The 15,907-nt window shown below is 38.9% G+C and overlaps 2 protein-coding genes across 2 annotated transcripts in view; one reads left to right on the top strand and one right to left on the bottom strand.

Moving 5' to 3' along the window:
- Window positions 1-15,907, bottom strand: part of LOC124479268 (zinc finger protein 658B-like) — a 375,953-nt gene that overhangs the window by 348,181 nt on the left and 11,865 nt on the right. The window lies entirely within an intron of this gene.
- LOC124479232 (interferon-induced very large GTPase 1-like) lies at window positions 4,462-14,817 on the top strand. Its single transcript, XM_047037861.1, has 6 exons — window positions 4,462-4,745; window positions 7,589-7,770; window positions 7,897-7,984; window positions 8,092-8,721; window positions 8,838-8,875; window positions 9,005-14,817. The coding sequence occupies exons 2-6, from the start codon at window positions 7,603-7,605 to the stop codon at window positions 13,874-13,876; spliced, it is 5,796 nt and encodes a 1,931-aa protein (XP_046893817.1). The 5' UTR covers window positions 4,462-4,745; window positions 7,589-7,602; the 3' UTR covers window positions 13,877-14,817.

Raw genomic sequence — 15,907 nt, 5'->3', positions numbered from 1 at the left:
GTTGATAATCCCGGAAAAAAATTACACAGAATCCCAATCAACGCCAGGGGGTATTCCAGAAAGCAGGTTATGTAACATAACTGGGTCAATTTTGCAATATTGCGCTGGGTTTCAGCTGGGGAGTTAACTTACCCTGGTGTGTTACATAACCTGCTTCGGACTCAGCACACAAGTCAGAATTGAGGTAGGCTAAGAAGACATTATAAAACTAAAGATAGTTTCTAAATGATAGGCCTACCAATCATCTTATTTTGACTTAAACATAAAATCAATATTACATGAAGCTCAAAAAAAAAATTGCTCTCAAATGAATGCGAAAAAGATTTGAGCGCTCGGATTAGCTATTACTGTTTTTTACAATCGCTATCACAGGTTTTTAAATATCTTTAACAAGTTTCCTAAACTCTTAACACAGTTAGCACAACATCCGTCTGTGTAGGCTGTACAGTTACAGTAACACATTTCTTGTTGCTTTGACACAAAACGCATAGAGTAAACAAACCTTTTTGTGCTTGAACTTCTTTTACACACAAGCTCAACCAAGACCAAAACAATCGATTTTTAGTGCCCAATTTACCAATGCTTTCACACTGTCAGCAAAACAGATAACATCGTGTTCAAAACCTAAATTATTCCAAAGTCAAAGTGAACAGCTGTTTATATTGTGAATTTTACAGTTTTTTACAATTGCTATGACAGTTTTTTCAATACCTTAAACAAGTTTTCTAAACTCTTAACGCACCAACACACCTACCACACACAATTGGCAAAACTGTTAATTTCATGCTCAAAATCACTCATTGTAAACTAAACTCAAACACTAATTGTCATAACACAAAAATACACTAAACAGGACACCATGTCTACCAAACACTAACAAACGTTCTCTTTTCACAGTAACATTTAGTCAATCATAGCACAATGTCATAAAAAACACTAACATCAGATGGAATTACAGAAAATGCATTCATTTATGCAGGTATGTGTCAGGTCTCACAGTATATGGATTATAGATTGTGTTTGCAATGCAGTTTCTTTTGAAGCCTCTACATTTTTGTTTTGTTGGGTTTAGAAAATGCATGCATTTTGTTTCTTTTGCTACAGAAATTCAGAACAAAAAATGAATGACCGATGTCAGATTAGCTTTATAGAATGTACGGTTACTGTATTGAAAAAAAATAACCGTTGTAATGTCCTGTTGCAAATCTTCATTTGCAACAGGACATTACTGCAAAAAATATGCAATTTAGCTGCCAATTACAGTATTACCCTAGCTCTGGCTCTTCTCTGAGCGCCATCACACATTCTAACTCCTCTCCCTTGCCCTTGTCCCACTCCTCTCCCTTGTCCTGGTACTTGTGTTCATCTCCTTCGTGCAGGTATTACTGTATTCTTACTTTCTTCGTGTTGCTCTATATTGTTTTTTTTCGACACAAGATCAGCACAAAGAGCTCCACTTTGCAGTTTATATACCATATGGTCATGTGATTGAAAGAACCTCAACACCATAGTGTTTCCTAGTTGGGAATCAACTGTAATTTATAGTATTTGCATGACTTCAACCAGCTTTTTCTCAGTAGCAATGGAATAAAATACAGGGGATACATTTTTGTTTTAATTCACAATATGAACAGCTGTTCACTTTGACTTTAGCCAATAAATTTGGTTTTGAACATAGTGTTATCTGTTCTGACATAGAGTGTTAAAGCATTGGTAAATTGGTCCGTAAAAATTGGTCTTGGTTGAGCTTAGACAAGTACCAGGACAAGGGAGAGGAGTGGGACAAGGGAGAGGGAGAGGAGTTAGAATGTGTGGTGACGCTCAGAGAAGGGCCAGAGCTAGGGTAATACTGTAAATGGAAGCTATATTGCATATTTATTGCAGTAATGTCCTGTTGCAAATTAAGCCTTTACTGCAGCAATTACGTATGTTACTTTCTTATTTTTTTCAATACAGTAACCGTATATTCTATAAAGCTACTCTGAGATGGGTCATTCATTTTTGTTCTGAATTTATGCAGCAAAAGAAACAAAATGCATGCATTTACAAAACCCAACAAAACCAAAATGTTCAAAAGAAACTGCATTGCAAACACAATCTTTAATCCATATACTGAGAGACCTGACACACTTCTGTAATTCCATCGGATGTTAGTGTTTTTTATGACATTGTGCTATGATTGACTAATGTTCCTGTGAAAAGAGAACGTTTGTTAGTGTTTGGTAGACATGGTGTCCTGTTTAGTGTATTTTTGTGTTATGACAATTAGTGTTTGAGTTTAGTTTACAATGTGTGATTTTGAGCATGAAATTAACAGTTTTGCCAATTGTGTGTGGTAGGTGGGTTGGTGCGTTAAGAGTTTAGAAAACTTGTTTAAGGTATTGAAAAAACTGTCATAGCGATAGTAAAAAACTGTAATGTCCCTGCCCAAGCTGATATCAAACTTGCATCCCTGAACTTTTGTATAGTGGGTTTAGCAAGGGGAGTTTCTATAGCATAGTATTGCATTGAGCGCAGCAAGCTTGAAATAAAAAAAGGTATATAAATGATGGGCCTGTGTCCCAGTAGAGTTTTATGTCTAACAACGCCTCTGCTTATAGGGAAGGATATGTGTTAGCACCTTTGGTGGCCTTGGACTGACATGACGCACAAACTTTTCATCAATAGGTTTCAAACAGTCAGGCCATATCTTACCCAATAACAGCCTTTAACCCCTCAGCAGATGGGCCAAGCACATTTGTACTAGACATAAGGAAAACAGTCTACCTCTGTGTTCTCATTTCCACAGTGATGTTGAATATCCTTATTCAAAACATTGTATCAATAATATTTGTATCACATTGTAATTTGGAACATTGGCAAGTAGGCAAATTAGTATCAGCATCTTTATAAAATGTTTTGAAAAGCATGTAAAAGTTTTGTCGGACAATTACTGTTTTTTTAAATCGCTAAGAAGCGCTTACCCATACTTCGGATACTTTTTCTAAACTCTTAACAAAATTAGCACAGCATCAGTCTTTTTTGGCATTTGAAGACATTTCCACAACGCTTACATTTTCTTAACAGACAAGCTATACCTCCCAACAAAATGATGGATTGTTTGTGTAGTATTTACGAATGTTAACACACAACATCCCACAATAGCAAAAACAATTATCCAAACCTTAGATACAGTATAAAAACATCTGCTTCTGCAATGATATTAGTTCAAAAACAACATATCTCAGCAACAAACAAAAAAAAGACAATTGAAAAATGGACACACAGCTGATTAATGTTGGGTAAAGTGGGCCAACCACAGCTGATTCCAGTGTAGCTTAGACTCAGTGGCAGGGGTTATTTCCTTCAATTACTATAAAAGAAGGACTTTGAGGAGAGATGTTGTTGGATTTAGGAAACAGAAACAGACAAATACAAACACTGTAATGTTTGGACGAGGAAGAGCAAGCTCTCCCTGCTTAGGTCGCTGGCCCCGCGACCCGATCCCCGGACAAGCGGCGGATGACGGACGGACGGACGGAGAGCAAGGGGCCCAGGGAGATTCGAGCAGGCCCAGTGAGAGATGGAGGGAGAGGTGCAGGTACAGTTAGAGGAGCAGGGCTGGGGATAAGACCAGGCCCAATTAGAGGGCAAGGTAGAGGTGTAAGAATGCATGGTGGTGGCATTCCAAGGGCTGCAAGAACAGTAGTCAGTGATGAACTTCGTACCACTATCATTGACCGTCTAATCAACCACGGTCTTTCATTACTGTGAGAGAGGCTGGTGAAAGAGTGCAACCAAAGTTGAGGCGGTCAATGGTTGCCTCCATTTTACGCATCTTTCAACAAACCAATATTTTGTTTACTGTAAGCATTACTGTAAAACTTTTTCTGTTCTATTACTGTATACTGTGTTTCTACTGTACTTCCTTTACGTAGTAAACAGTAAGAAAAAAAAGAACTGATTTGCTTTTTACTGAAATGTGTTTGAATGTGAACATTATTGTATATGTGGACATACAGTTCCCAACCAAGAAATTTAGTGTAAAAGGTGGATTGCATGTTTTCAATGCAAATACCTGAAACATAAGTCTATGCAGTTTTTATAATGTCAACAATAGCCAGTATTTTGAAACCTGGTGTACTTTGATTGACTGCATGTACCTTGTGAAGTGAAAACAAGTGTTATTCTTTGACAGAATATTTTCATTTTGAGTCAGATTTCCAGTGTTTTGGTAAAGTCAGTGTGTGCAGAGAAACATGTGTTCTGTCTTAAAATGGAGAGTTAGTATATATTTAACAAAATGTGTTTTTGAGAAGAAAATTATCCATTTGGCAAATTGTGTTTTGTAGGTGTCAGTCTGTGTTAAGAGTTTAGAAAAAGTATCCGAAGTATGGGTAAGCGCTTCTTAGCGATTGAAAAAAACTGTAACAAGAGTTGAAATCTAAATTAAGCATAGTTTAGGCTTAGATAAAAAAAAGTGTTTTGCAAAAAGAAAAGCAGGCTATTATGTGTGCAAGTAGCCTACTGTAGACAAACTTTCATTCAGTGCCAGTCATGATATTACATTGTATGCCATTATCAAACCGCTTACTGCCAGGTTACGCGTCACCTTGTGTGCATGAAGAGTTTCTATTCCTTAAGTTTCGGTTTACGAAGCATCATATGGGATGTCTTCAGTAGAATACTTAACCAGAGAATAGGCTAACTCGACTCAGTCGTCCAGCGTTGTATGAAAGAAAAAGTATGAGGACGCACTTCAGAATGTAAGTAACCTTTTAGCTATCCATGACATTTGTGTAAAGTAACGTAAATAAATCGGCTAGCTCTCGACTCGCGACTGATGGAGAAAGTGAGAATAAAAAACACTATTGAGCATTGTACTCAATATGTATATATGGCTAGGCTATACACCTTCAAAATTTTCCGGTGTTGTGCCACCAGATGTAAATGGGTGAGGGTATATTATCAGTTTTTGAGTAAGCCCTATTGAAGAATTTTTAAAAGTGGTATGTGGACTAAACGTAAGCCTATTAAAATTGTGTTACACCATTGGAAATGTATTACTTCTATTGCATCACAAAGTTGTCTCAAATGTGAGTGGGGTTGGTTGGCACACTGATATTGAAGGTATACAGGAATAGGCTACATCAAAAGTAATCAAAAGGAAAACTATAATGAAGACGTACATTAATATGTATGTATCATATGTATCATATGTAGTGTGATACATGTGTGTGTGTGTGTGTGTGTGTGTGTGGGGGGGGGGGTATTTTTGCAAGGCACTTCACCCTACTTGCCTCGGGGAGAATGTCCCTGTACTTACTGTAAGTCGCTCTGGATAAGAGCGTCTGCTAAATGACTAAATGTAAATGTAAACATTCCCTACAGTGGCGATTTTAGCTTATATGGCTCCCTGGGGAACCCGCCCCCTCCCCCCAGCTCAAATTTAAAGCCAAACAGTTGTAGCCTACTGCCTCAGGGGGGATTTTGTCCCACTTCTCTGCAGATCTTCTCTAACCCTGCGTGTCCACTACATCGCTGCGAATCGCTTCCATCGCTTGCGTTCCCACAGTGCACCACACTCGGGGGCGTGTTAGACGATGAATGCTGAGTTGTAGTTTTCTAAGGTCACTGTTGTAGTTCTTATAACCGTCATGGCCGTGTGCAGACTTGGGTTTACGTACTCGCAATATCTCTACCTCATCTTCACTGGCAGTGAGCTGGCTGGCTGGGGACTGTTGTGGCAGGCCTCTAGGAGTTGCTGCTTGACTCCAGAAATGGAGCCAGGAACCCCATCACAGCAGCATACTTCCAGGGTTATTATCGGTTATTATCGGTCAGGGTTATTATCGGCTCTGATATTAAGTATGTTTATGGTTATCGGTATACCACTACTGATACTAATAGTGCTGCTACTACTACTGCACCTGCTGCTATATCTTATGCCACTACAACTACTAATTCTGCAGATGCTGCTAATATCTCTTTTACTACTATTGCTAATGGAACTGTTTTATTCTACTACGCCACTGATACTACTGTGTCTGCTACTACGATTACTATCCTAACTATAATTTCAGCTACTAAAACTAATATTTTACTTCTACTACTTCTACAGTTTAACAGTTCAACTTTCAGCTTCTCCCGCATTGTATTTAAGCTCTTAGCTTCGTTAGATGATGCAGTTCAGCTTCCACACTGCCTCTTTTGTGTAATTCACACATTTTTGAAATTCATTTAAGCTTTTAGCTTGCTAAACCGCATCCCAAAAAATCCACCGCCAATTTATTCAAACTACAGAAGCATACCACTCATGTACGAATCCCATTCTCTTATGGAATTGAGGCCTGAGGAGAGAAGTCATACTAAAACCCCATTGGCTCACAGAACTAGGGGTCTCAGGTGGGAGGTCATTCTCAATCCCCATTGCAGTTGGACCCTTCTTGCACGGTCGGACACTACGCACAAAAGAGGCAGCTCGCAATTAAACGTATATTTTTTTCCCAGAAATATAAATTGTAGGTTACAATACTAGCAATTACAACAACTTTATTTTAACAACTACAATATATAGACACACTTTTGTGGGCTTTCCATTGTGACTTAGAGACTAGCCTTTAAATGCTGGGAGTCAGATGGCTGAGCGGTGAGGGAGTCGGTCTAGTAATCCGAAGGTTGCCGGATCGATTCCCCGCCGTGCCAAATTACGTTGTGTCCTTGGGCAAGGCACTTCACCCTACTTGCCTCGGAGGAATGTCCCTGTATTTACTGTAAGTCGCTCTGGATAAGAGCGTCTGCTAAATGACTAAATGTAAATGCTGGTTTATACTCTGTTACTCAAGTTGGAGTATAAACCAGCATTAATACAAAATGAACTAAATATCAGTGGCGTCAAGGCCCTCTAGGCCCCCTAATATATTCTAAAAATATATATTTTAAAAGTAATCTGTTATAATTGTATTTAATTAATCCATAATTTGACAATGTTTCTGAAATAAACCCTTCAATCCTGCCCTATTCAGTTTATGTTGAAATGTGAAGAGTTAAATGAAAAAATCCAGTTTTGTCACCCTATCAGAATTTTGCTGCCTCTGTGATTGGTGGTCCAGCTATGAATTAACTATATCGCTAACTTTATGACAAGTTCCACCCGCTGTGGGAACGGAGAAACGCGATCACAAGCCTAATAAACTAGCTAGCCTGTTCGTTCACTTCAAAAGTGAAGCTGCGAGTAACGTTCCCGCTAGTGAGGAGGACATGGTTTCACATTTGTTATGCGCCGTTTTCTAGGTTAACTTTTAATGAGAAGTTGGAGTTAATCGGCAAAGGAAGACCTACACCAGAACTTAATTTTGTGCAGAAAACCAAAGCTTTTGAGATCCTATGTTATAGTGTTGTGCAGAATGACCGGTCAATCTGTATGCTAAATATATGTACTAACGCAACGTCATTATGCATAATTACCTTATGCACAATTACCATGAATAATGGTAATGTAGGCCTTAATGCTGTTTAAGAGTCACGGTTCGCTACTGCTAAGTAAAGAAAAAGATAACAGAGATCCCAAATAGACATGGTTTTTTATCAGTTTCTCTTTGTCACAAAGATGATCCAGGAAACATGGAGGATTCAAAACATGAGAGCTCAAGGAAGACACCTGGTGTCACTATCAATCAACAAGAGCAGGATTTCCTGGAGCCACAGCCCACAGACCCTGGTCCTCAAATCTTTGAGGAAAAGGGAACCATGGATGATGTTAGCACTGACAGCAAAGACAGCAAAGAAGAGGTAAGAATGCTATGCAGAGAAACCAAAATAGGTTGTAAAATAACACAAGTATTAAAACAATCTTGAATTTAGCATTACGTCTAAACATGAGACCATGCATGAAATTCATGGCTATTCTTTTTTCAGATTGATTACGGGGCTATTGAAATCACTGAATTGACTGTCATTGGCTGTGACTTTCAACATATGTGTTCCCCACAAGCTAGTCAAACAGGTATGAGGACTTGTTCTCTCCATCCTTTTCATTATGAAACAATTTACAAACAATTTACAAACAGATGAGACAGTCATACGAATAAGTAAATGTTGTTGTTTTTCCAGGGACACCTAAATTAACAGTTGTGTTAATTGGCGACACTGGCTCTGTAGAGATGAACTCTCAGAATCTACTCCTCACACATGACAGACATTTAACTCCCATGGCAGCGGCTGGGTGCTCACATACTGCACTGCTACTGTATGATTTGTGTGGCATTCATGTCTCTATTATCAATATGCTGGGCTTACAGACCACAGAACGGGTTGACCAGGTGTCATTAAAGAGTTACCTTGGTCAGGTCGCTCATGAGCAGGGAATCCATGCCTTCCTTTTGCTCTCAACGCTGGGTCAGCATATTGATTCTCTCAGGAGAGGAGCACAGTGGCTCCAAAGAAAGCTGGGAGAAAAATCTCTTGCCTTTGTCGTTCCTGTTTTTACCTGTGATATTCAGCAAGACTACAGTAATGTGTTATGTGAATTGAGAGCCCACAGTGACTTAAAGCATCTGATAGAGACATGCAGAGATAGATATCACACCTGCAAACGGGGCATGGATGATCCCTTAGAGATGGTGTCATTGCTAGACAAAATAAACCTTATGGTCTCTGAAACCCCCCCCGGCTGCTACAGTGGAGAAATGTTTGATGAAGTGAGCAGGCAGACAACGGAACAAGAAGAGAGAGATGAATCAGGTATGCCTTCATAATCAATTTAAACCATATTGTTGTAGTTAAATAAGCTGTTACATTTAATCTACATTTAATCATCTTTTTCCACTCTTGTCTCTGTCCCTTGTCAAATCTATCAGGTGACATGAATGAAGAGGCTGTTGACATAAGTGACAAGGTAAAAAAAAAATATAGATTACTTAGTAAAGTTATGACGATAGTTTTTTTCTCTCCATATATGTATTTCCAGTGACATTTCTGTAATATTATGACTTAAATGTGAACATGTATTTTATTGTATTCCAAGGGGGAAAAAACACCACAAATGGAGGACACTTCAGGTGACATGGTTGACCCAGAGAAGAAACTACTGGCAAACATAGAGACGCTGATGGACATACTTCAACTACAACACAAACATGAATATAAGTTGACAACAGCTGACTTCCTCAACATTGGACCATCCTCAAAACACCAACATGAGCCCAGGTCAGAGAAGGAGTTAGCGCATACCTTCCTGCAGAAGTTGTTTCTGTTAGACTACAGAGCCAGATACATTCCTGTTAAAAAAGACGAAAGTGAGATGAAGTCCATAAATCATACTTTAACTGCTGATAGAGATACAAATGTTTATGATGCTCTTTTCAGTGAGAGAGAACAAAGTAACTCTACAGACAAACACTCCCATGTTCACCCAATGGATGTTCAGATGGCTGTATTTCACTGCTCTGACAGTTTCCTTAGACAATACATGGTCACTAAGCTCTCAGCATGTCAGTATGCCTTGCCGTTGCTTGTTCCTGACCTATTCACACGGGAGATTGAGTTTCCCCTTTGGACATTCAGGCAGATTGGAAAAAGCTGGAAATCAACAAGCAAATTAAATGGGATCACTAGCAAAAGTATGCCCATATATAAAGCACAGACCCCAATGATCGCATTCTTTCGACTTGGATCTGTGTCTTCATCAAAGTCTCAGCTGATGAACAACTTGATAAACCAGCGTCACAGCACATTTTTCCATAGAGACTGCCCTGGCAGCACCAAAACCCGCATTCTAATGGACGGTGTGGCAGAAATCGCTTGGTACTGTCCTGCTGGTAAGACCGATGATGCGTTTACTGACTGTGTTGCATTCTGTAATCTCCGTGGCGATGCTGTTGTCCATAAAAAGCAACGGGACTTTTTGACTGAATTCTCCTCAGTCAATGTTGTTCTTTTACCAAGTCTAGATAAAGATGATAAAAGGGTAGCCATTGTGCAAGATCTTGTCATGTCTCCTAAACCTCTCATCTGTCTCCTCACTGAGGATGACGTTGTTGCTTCTGAGTTCAAACCTGGGAAATACAGAATTGGTTTGAGAGACAGAAATCAGTCAGAGGTATCTGAAGAACTGACGGATATTATCCGCAAGACTCTTTCCCCACTGTTTTTAACCTTCAATCTTGAAGAAGTGGCAAAACAGTCAGGATTTAGGCTAGATGAAAATGATGACGTTTGCCAAACGGGAAAAAATGCAGCTTTGGAGATTAAGGATCTGCTTAAGGTTAAGGCACTCTCTGAAATTAAAGACACATTCCTTCCATGTCAAGATAGATTGTGGCATGACTGGTGTAGAAAGAACAAAGACCTTTATCGCCTTCAGGGAAACGTTGAGATGGAAAAAAGCAAAAAACAACATGAACTGAACAAAATTCGATACCAACAACAAGACGTATCCTTCAGTGAACTGATGAAGTTGTTTCTCACAAGCTTGCGCTCTCTGGGATCAGAAGAGAGAAAGTATTTCCTGAAATGGATAATGATCTTGTTGGACGATCTCTCCACAAATGAGCTCTCAGAGCTTCATCATAGATACGATGAAAAGTGGTCAGAGGTATTGGCCTTAAAAAAGAAACATGACAAATCAGTACAACTCAAAAAAAAGCAATTGGAATTGGAAGAAATATCTGAGAAGCTGCAATCGGCAACTGTTGGCTTTGAGCATATCTGGCGGGAAGTGGGACAAATTTACGAAGCACATGTGTCTGTTCCAAGAGGGCGAATAGCTGATATTAACTTGTCTTACCTTCCTGAGATGGCTGCAGATCTTATGATATCTGGACATCCAATGGAGCTGATGGATGGTGATGCAGGTCATGTGCCTTTGACATGGATCAAGAGTGTTTTGGATGAGGTCATTAGGAAAGTAAATGATCCCAGAGTCTTTGTTCTGTCTATCTTAGGAATCCAAAGCACTGGGAAATCTACAATGCTGAATGCAATGTTCGGACTGCAATTTGCCGTTAGTGCTGGAAGGTGCACCAGAGGTGCTTTCATGCAGCTTGTGAGGTTAACAAAAGAGATGAAAAAAGACTTTCCATTTGATTATGTTCTTGTTATTGACACTGAAGGACTCAGGGCTCTCGAACTTGCAGGAAAGGCAACCGTTCACCATGACAATGAGCTGGCAACATTTGTGATTGGCCTTGGAAACATGACCTTGATCAACATCTTTGGAGAGAACCCAGCAGAGATGCAGGACATCCTTCAGATTGCTGTCCAGGCCTTCATGAGGATGAAGAAGGTCAGACTCTCTCCAAGCTGTGTGTTTGTGCATCAGAACGTCGGAGACATCACTGCTGGAGAGAAAAACATGGAAGGCAAAAGGCGCCTACAGGAGAAACTGGATGAGATGACTCAGTTGGCAGCCAAAGAAGAGGGGTGTGATGCAGAGTGCTTCAGTGAAATCATTACCTTTGACATAAAAAGAGACGTTAAATATTTTTCCCAGCTTTGGGAGGGCAGCCCACCAATGGCTCCACCCAATCCACGTTACAGTGAAAATGTACAGGAGTTGAAGAACATGATTCTGTCCAAAACTTCAAAGTCAACTGTCATGAAGTTATCAGCATTCCAGACCCGAGTTGAAGATCTTTGGAATGCACTGCTGAATGAAGATTTTGTTTTTAGTTTCAAAAACACACTTGAAATCGCAGTGTACCGAAAACTTGAGGTTCAGTATGGAAAATGGACTTGGGCACTCAGGAGTGCAATGTTGACCATTGAAAACCAACTTTACAACAGAATTGAAAATGGAAAACTCCACAAAGCCAACTCCACATCTTACCTTGTAGCAGAAATGAGGAAGACTTGTGACAAAGTGCAAGAAGCCATGAGAAAGCACTTTGAGGAGGAGAGAGATAAAGACATATTGGTTCAGTGGCAAGGAAGATTTGAATGCAAAATAGGTGAGCTTCATGAAGAACTTGTGAGGGGGTCCAAAAAGAAGTTGGAGGAGGTAATTCAGCAGAGGGAGGCCCGCCACAAGCTGGATGAAAAAAATAAACTGTATGAAGACAAACTCTTTCAAAAGAGCAAAGAGGTCGCATTGAAACTGAAAGTCGAGGCAATGGATGAAGATCAACTTTATAAGGAGTTCAGCAATGTTTGGGAAGAGTGGGTGGTTGAATTAACTAATGACACCCCTGCCATCAAGGATATTGACATAGCTGAAAGAATAATTCATGTTCTTGTAGAGATTGGTAATGAACCTGCTCTTGTACATGAGCGTAGAACAAGCAAATTGTACTCAAACATAAGTAATTTGGGAAATTATTCTGAGTACATAATCTTAAGAAAGCACCCAGATTTAAATCAATGCCCTAAAGATGAAATGAATACACAAGATGAACACAGGCTATCCCACAAAACCAGTCTATGGGGTACTTTCAAACAATTCCTGGGAATTGGTTTTTCAGGAAATAAGACAGTGACAAATTATGACTTTGTGAACCATCTGACATATTCAGAAGAAGAGCAGCTAGCAACCTTCATCAATGATGTTGTAAAAGAAACAAAAAACATGATCATGGAGGCGCCCACAGCCACGAGAGGCTACAATGACAGTTATTTGCAAAACATAGCTGTTCATGTCCAAACAAGAGTGAAGGATTTTGAATCAACAAAAAACAACTATGCTCTCAAAAAGACATTCACTGTGGATCTGTCACTCCATGCATGTGAACATGCAGAACATTTTTTGTCAAAGTCCTACAGGGAATTCAAAAACAATAATGATGCACTAACTTACTTGGACAGAAAAAAACCACAGTACTACACGATTTTCCAAAGCTTTTATAAAGGTGCATCATCTGTGACTGTCCTTGGTGAAATCATTTGCAATCAATTGAAAGCATCCATGGTTCAAGCCATCTATGACCAAACAGCCATTGATTTGGCTGAAGAGATGCAAAGCAGTTACCCACCATTCAGTGGAAACAGGTCTAACTTAGAGAAACACATCTTGATGTTGCTAGCGGAGAAGGAAAACTTTGACAGTTACATCACCTACATTAAGAGTCCAAAGACACACTTTGAGTCATTTATAAGAGAGACTGTAAACAAATACATATTCTCAGAAAATGATGTCAAAACTCTCAGCATTATCAAAGGTAATATAAAATGCAAAGAACATTGTGTAAACCATGCGGTGCACAATGCAACTGAAAGAGTCACAACTGAGAAGGGTGACACCACAATGTGGCTGAAAGAATTCTCCAATTACCTAAAAGATGAGCTGAAATTTGAGAAGAACAGATATGTAGATATGGGTGCCATTACTACATTTGACTTTCTTGAAGAGGTGATAAGAGATGGTCTTAAAATCAAAGTCAAGGAGATAAACCAAAACTTCAGTGACGTGTCTCTACTCAAAATGGAGAACTTTCGGGAGAGGCCAGATGATATTCTGATCAAGCACTTCTGTGATTGCTGCTGGGTACAGTGTCCCTTCTGCAAGGCCATCTGCACCAACACCATGAGTGAGCATCAGGGGGTAGATCACAGTGTCTCTTTCCATCGCCCCGATGGACTCGCTGGATGGCACTTCGAAGGCACAGTACAACTTTGTACCAGTTTCTGCACATCTTCAGTTGCAAGTGATGGTAATTTTCTACCAAACCATGACTCTGATAAGTCAATTCCTTTTAAACAGTATAGAACTGGTGGTCCAAGATACGCTGACTGGAGCATCACCCCTGACCTCTCTGAACTGCCATACTGGAAGTGGTTTGTGTGTCGTTTTCAAGAAGACCTGGAAAACTACTATGGAAAGAAATTTCAGGGCTGGGGTAAAATTCCTAGTGAATGGAGGACGTACACTAAAGCCCAAGCTATTGAAAGCTTAAAGAAAATCTAAACAAATATTTAACTTGTGTTGAGACTGACACCCCAACATTTATTCAAGAAAAACTCAATGTTAATATGAACCAAATTAATCTGGTATGATACATAGAAACTTCCTTTCTATTTACATACAAATTATATATATTTGCTCTCTTTACATTTTTTGTGTGTTGCATACACAAGTCACAGACTGCAGGGTAACAAAATCCATTAAGTAAAAATGTATATAAACAGTATGGACGTTTGGTGAAAAAATACCATTACAATACAATATATGTTGTTATACCATTTGTTTAATAGAAATGTCTGCAATAGCATGTTTCTAAATATTTTAAGTGAATTCATTTATGAAGTATTCCTTGGAAAGACTATAGAACTCCTGGTCCAATGCTGACTCCCCAGTATGTAATATAGAGTGACTGTATGATCAAATGTAAGATAAGCAAATTTAACATTATTCTTTAAACGTGGTGAGCAATGATCTAAATATTTAATGTGACTTGATTTATGATAAGGCTAATATTTTCCAAATTGACAAATGAGAGTGTTCCTTGGAAACCAAGGAACTCCAACGTATGCTGAGTGGAGCATCACCTCTGATATATCTGAACTTCTGTTCTTGAAAAGTAGAAATACTATTTATATTCACATAAAGAATGTTATGTAATTTCCTCTTTTGGTCCTGTTTGTGTTGCATTGAGAGTCCTTCATCAATGGGTAATAAAGTCCAGAGTGAAAGGAAGGTTACATGGATGATATATTTGAAACTTAGTTAATATCTAGGGGGAAATACAACATTGCAATGAAGATTGTTTGTTATTGACTTTTGTTTTATTGAAATTGTAAAAATAACATGTCTCTAAATATTTCATCTGAATTGATTCATGATGTGGGTCGTCTTGTCGAAATTGTTATAAACCCTGAACTATTTGAATAAACTCATTCTTCTTTGAACCCAATAGATTTTTTATTTATTTATGACAATAGGAACATTATAATAACCAAAAATGGCACTTGCACTGATCTGATCCAGTTCTAACAATGTAGTCTCATTCTACCTTACTGGATCAACACAAACAAATGGTTGTATTCCATAGCAGAGCTCTGTAGCTTCTCCTAGCAGATCTTGAAGGACTTGAGCTGAAAGTCCCCTTTGATCTGAACGTAGCAGATATCAAGGCTCTCATGGTTGGGGAACTGAATCTCATGACCATCAGGAAGTTCTACCTCAAACATGTCTCCTGCCATCTTCATAACAATCTGGGTGAAGACATTAGTACATTGTTAGAAAGATTACACATTTAGTTATAGACTGGTTTTCAGATGCCATGGCTCATAGCTGTCTTCAGGTATCCACCCCATATCAATTAATGTGTTAGCCTTTGATGATGACCTGGTGTGGCTCAAACTCTGTATTAGTTTGGTTTACTACTACTATTACGTACTCAGTTAGCACAGCATCACACAGTGTAGGATAATCCCTTTAAACGTGCACCTAGTGTGATTAAATTTAAACTGGATCAAAATTATCTGGATTTTGAAATCCCATGTTTTGCTATCCAAGATCATGTAATCCATTTTAGATTTGTACTAGTTTTTCAAAGCAACATTAGATTGGATCACCCTAATCCACTTTTCAAGATGACCAAATTTGGATTCCCATTGTTGTAAATGGGACTACGCATAACAATGTAGGCCAATGTAGTAGGCTAGCCAATTAAAGAACAGGTTCAATAGCCAGCATGGGGTCACATTTAAGTTTTGATTTGAAGACACAGTAAAAGTCCTGCGATGACCACAGATATCGGATTAATTTAATTAAAGTGTCAAACCTTTAGATTGAGTTTTTAAGGGCAAAAAAATATACATATATTCACTAACCAATAAGCATTCATTAGCAGAATGCTAGCGTGTCATGGGCAACAACGATTCACCTTGTAAGAAATCAAAAGGACATAAGTACTCGTTCATTCAACTTTCGACCTATAATCCATGTTGAACATGCAAAACTAGAATCAAATCGGAGATTTCTCAACGACAATCA

The sequence above is a fragment of the Hypomesus transpacificus genome, chromosome 17 (assembly GCF_021917145.1).
Source record: "Hypomesus transpacificus isolate Combined female chromosome 17, fHypTra1, whole genome shotgun sequence".
Classification (NCBI taxonomy): Eukaryota; Metazoa; Chordata; class Actinopteri; order Osmeriformes; family Osmeridae; genus Hypomesus; species Hypomesus transpacificus.
Note: the sequence above shows the minus strand (reverse complement) of the source record. Positions and strands in the feature narration are given on the sequence as shown.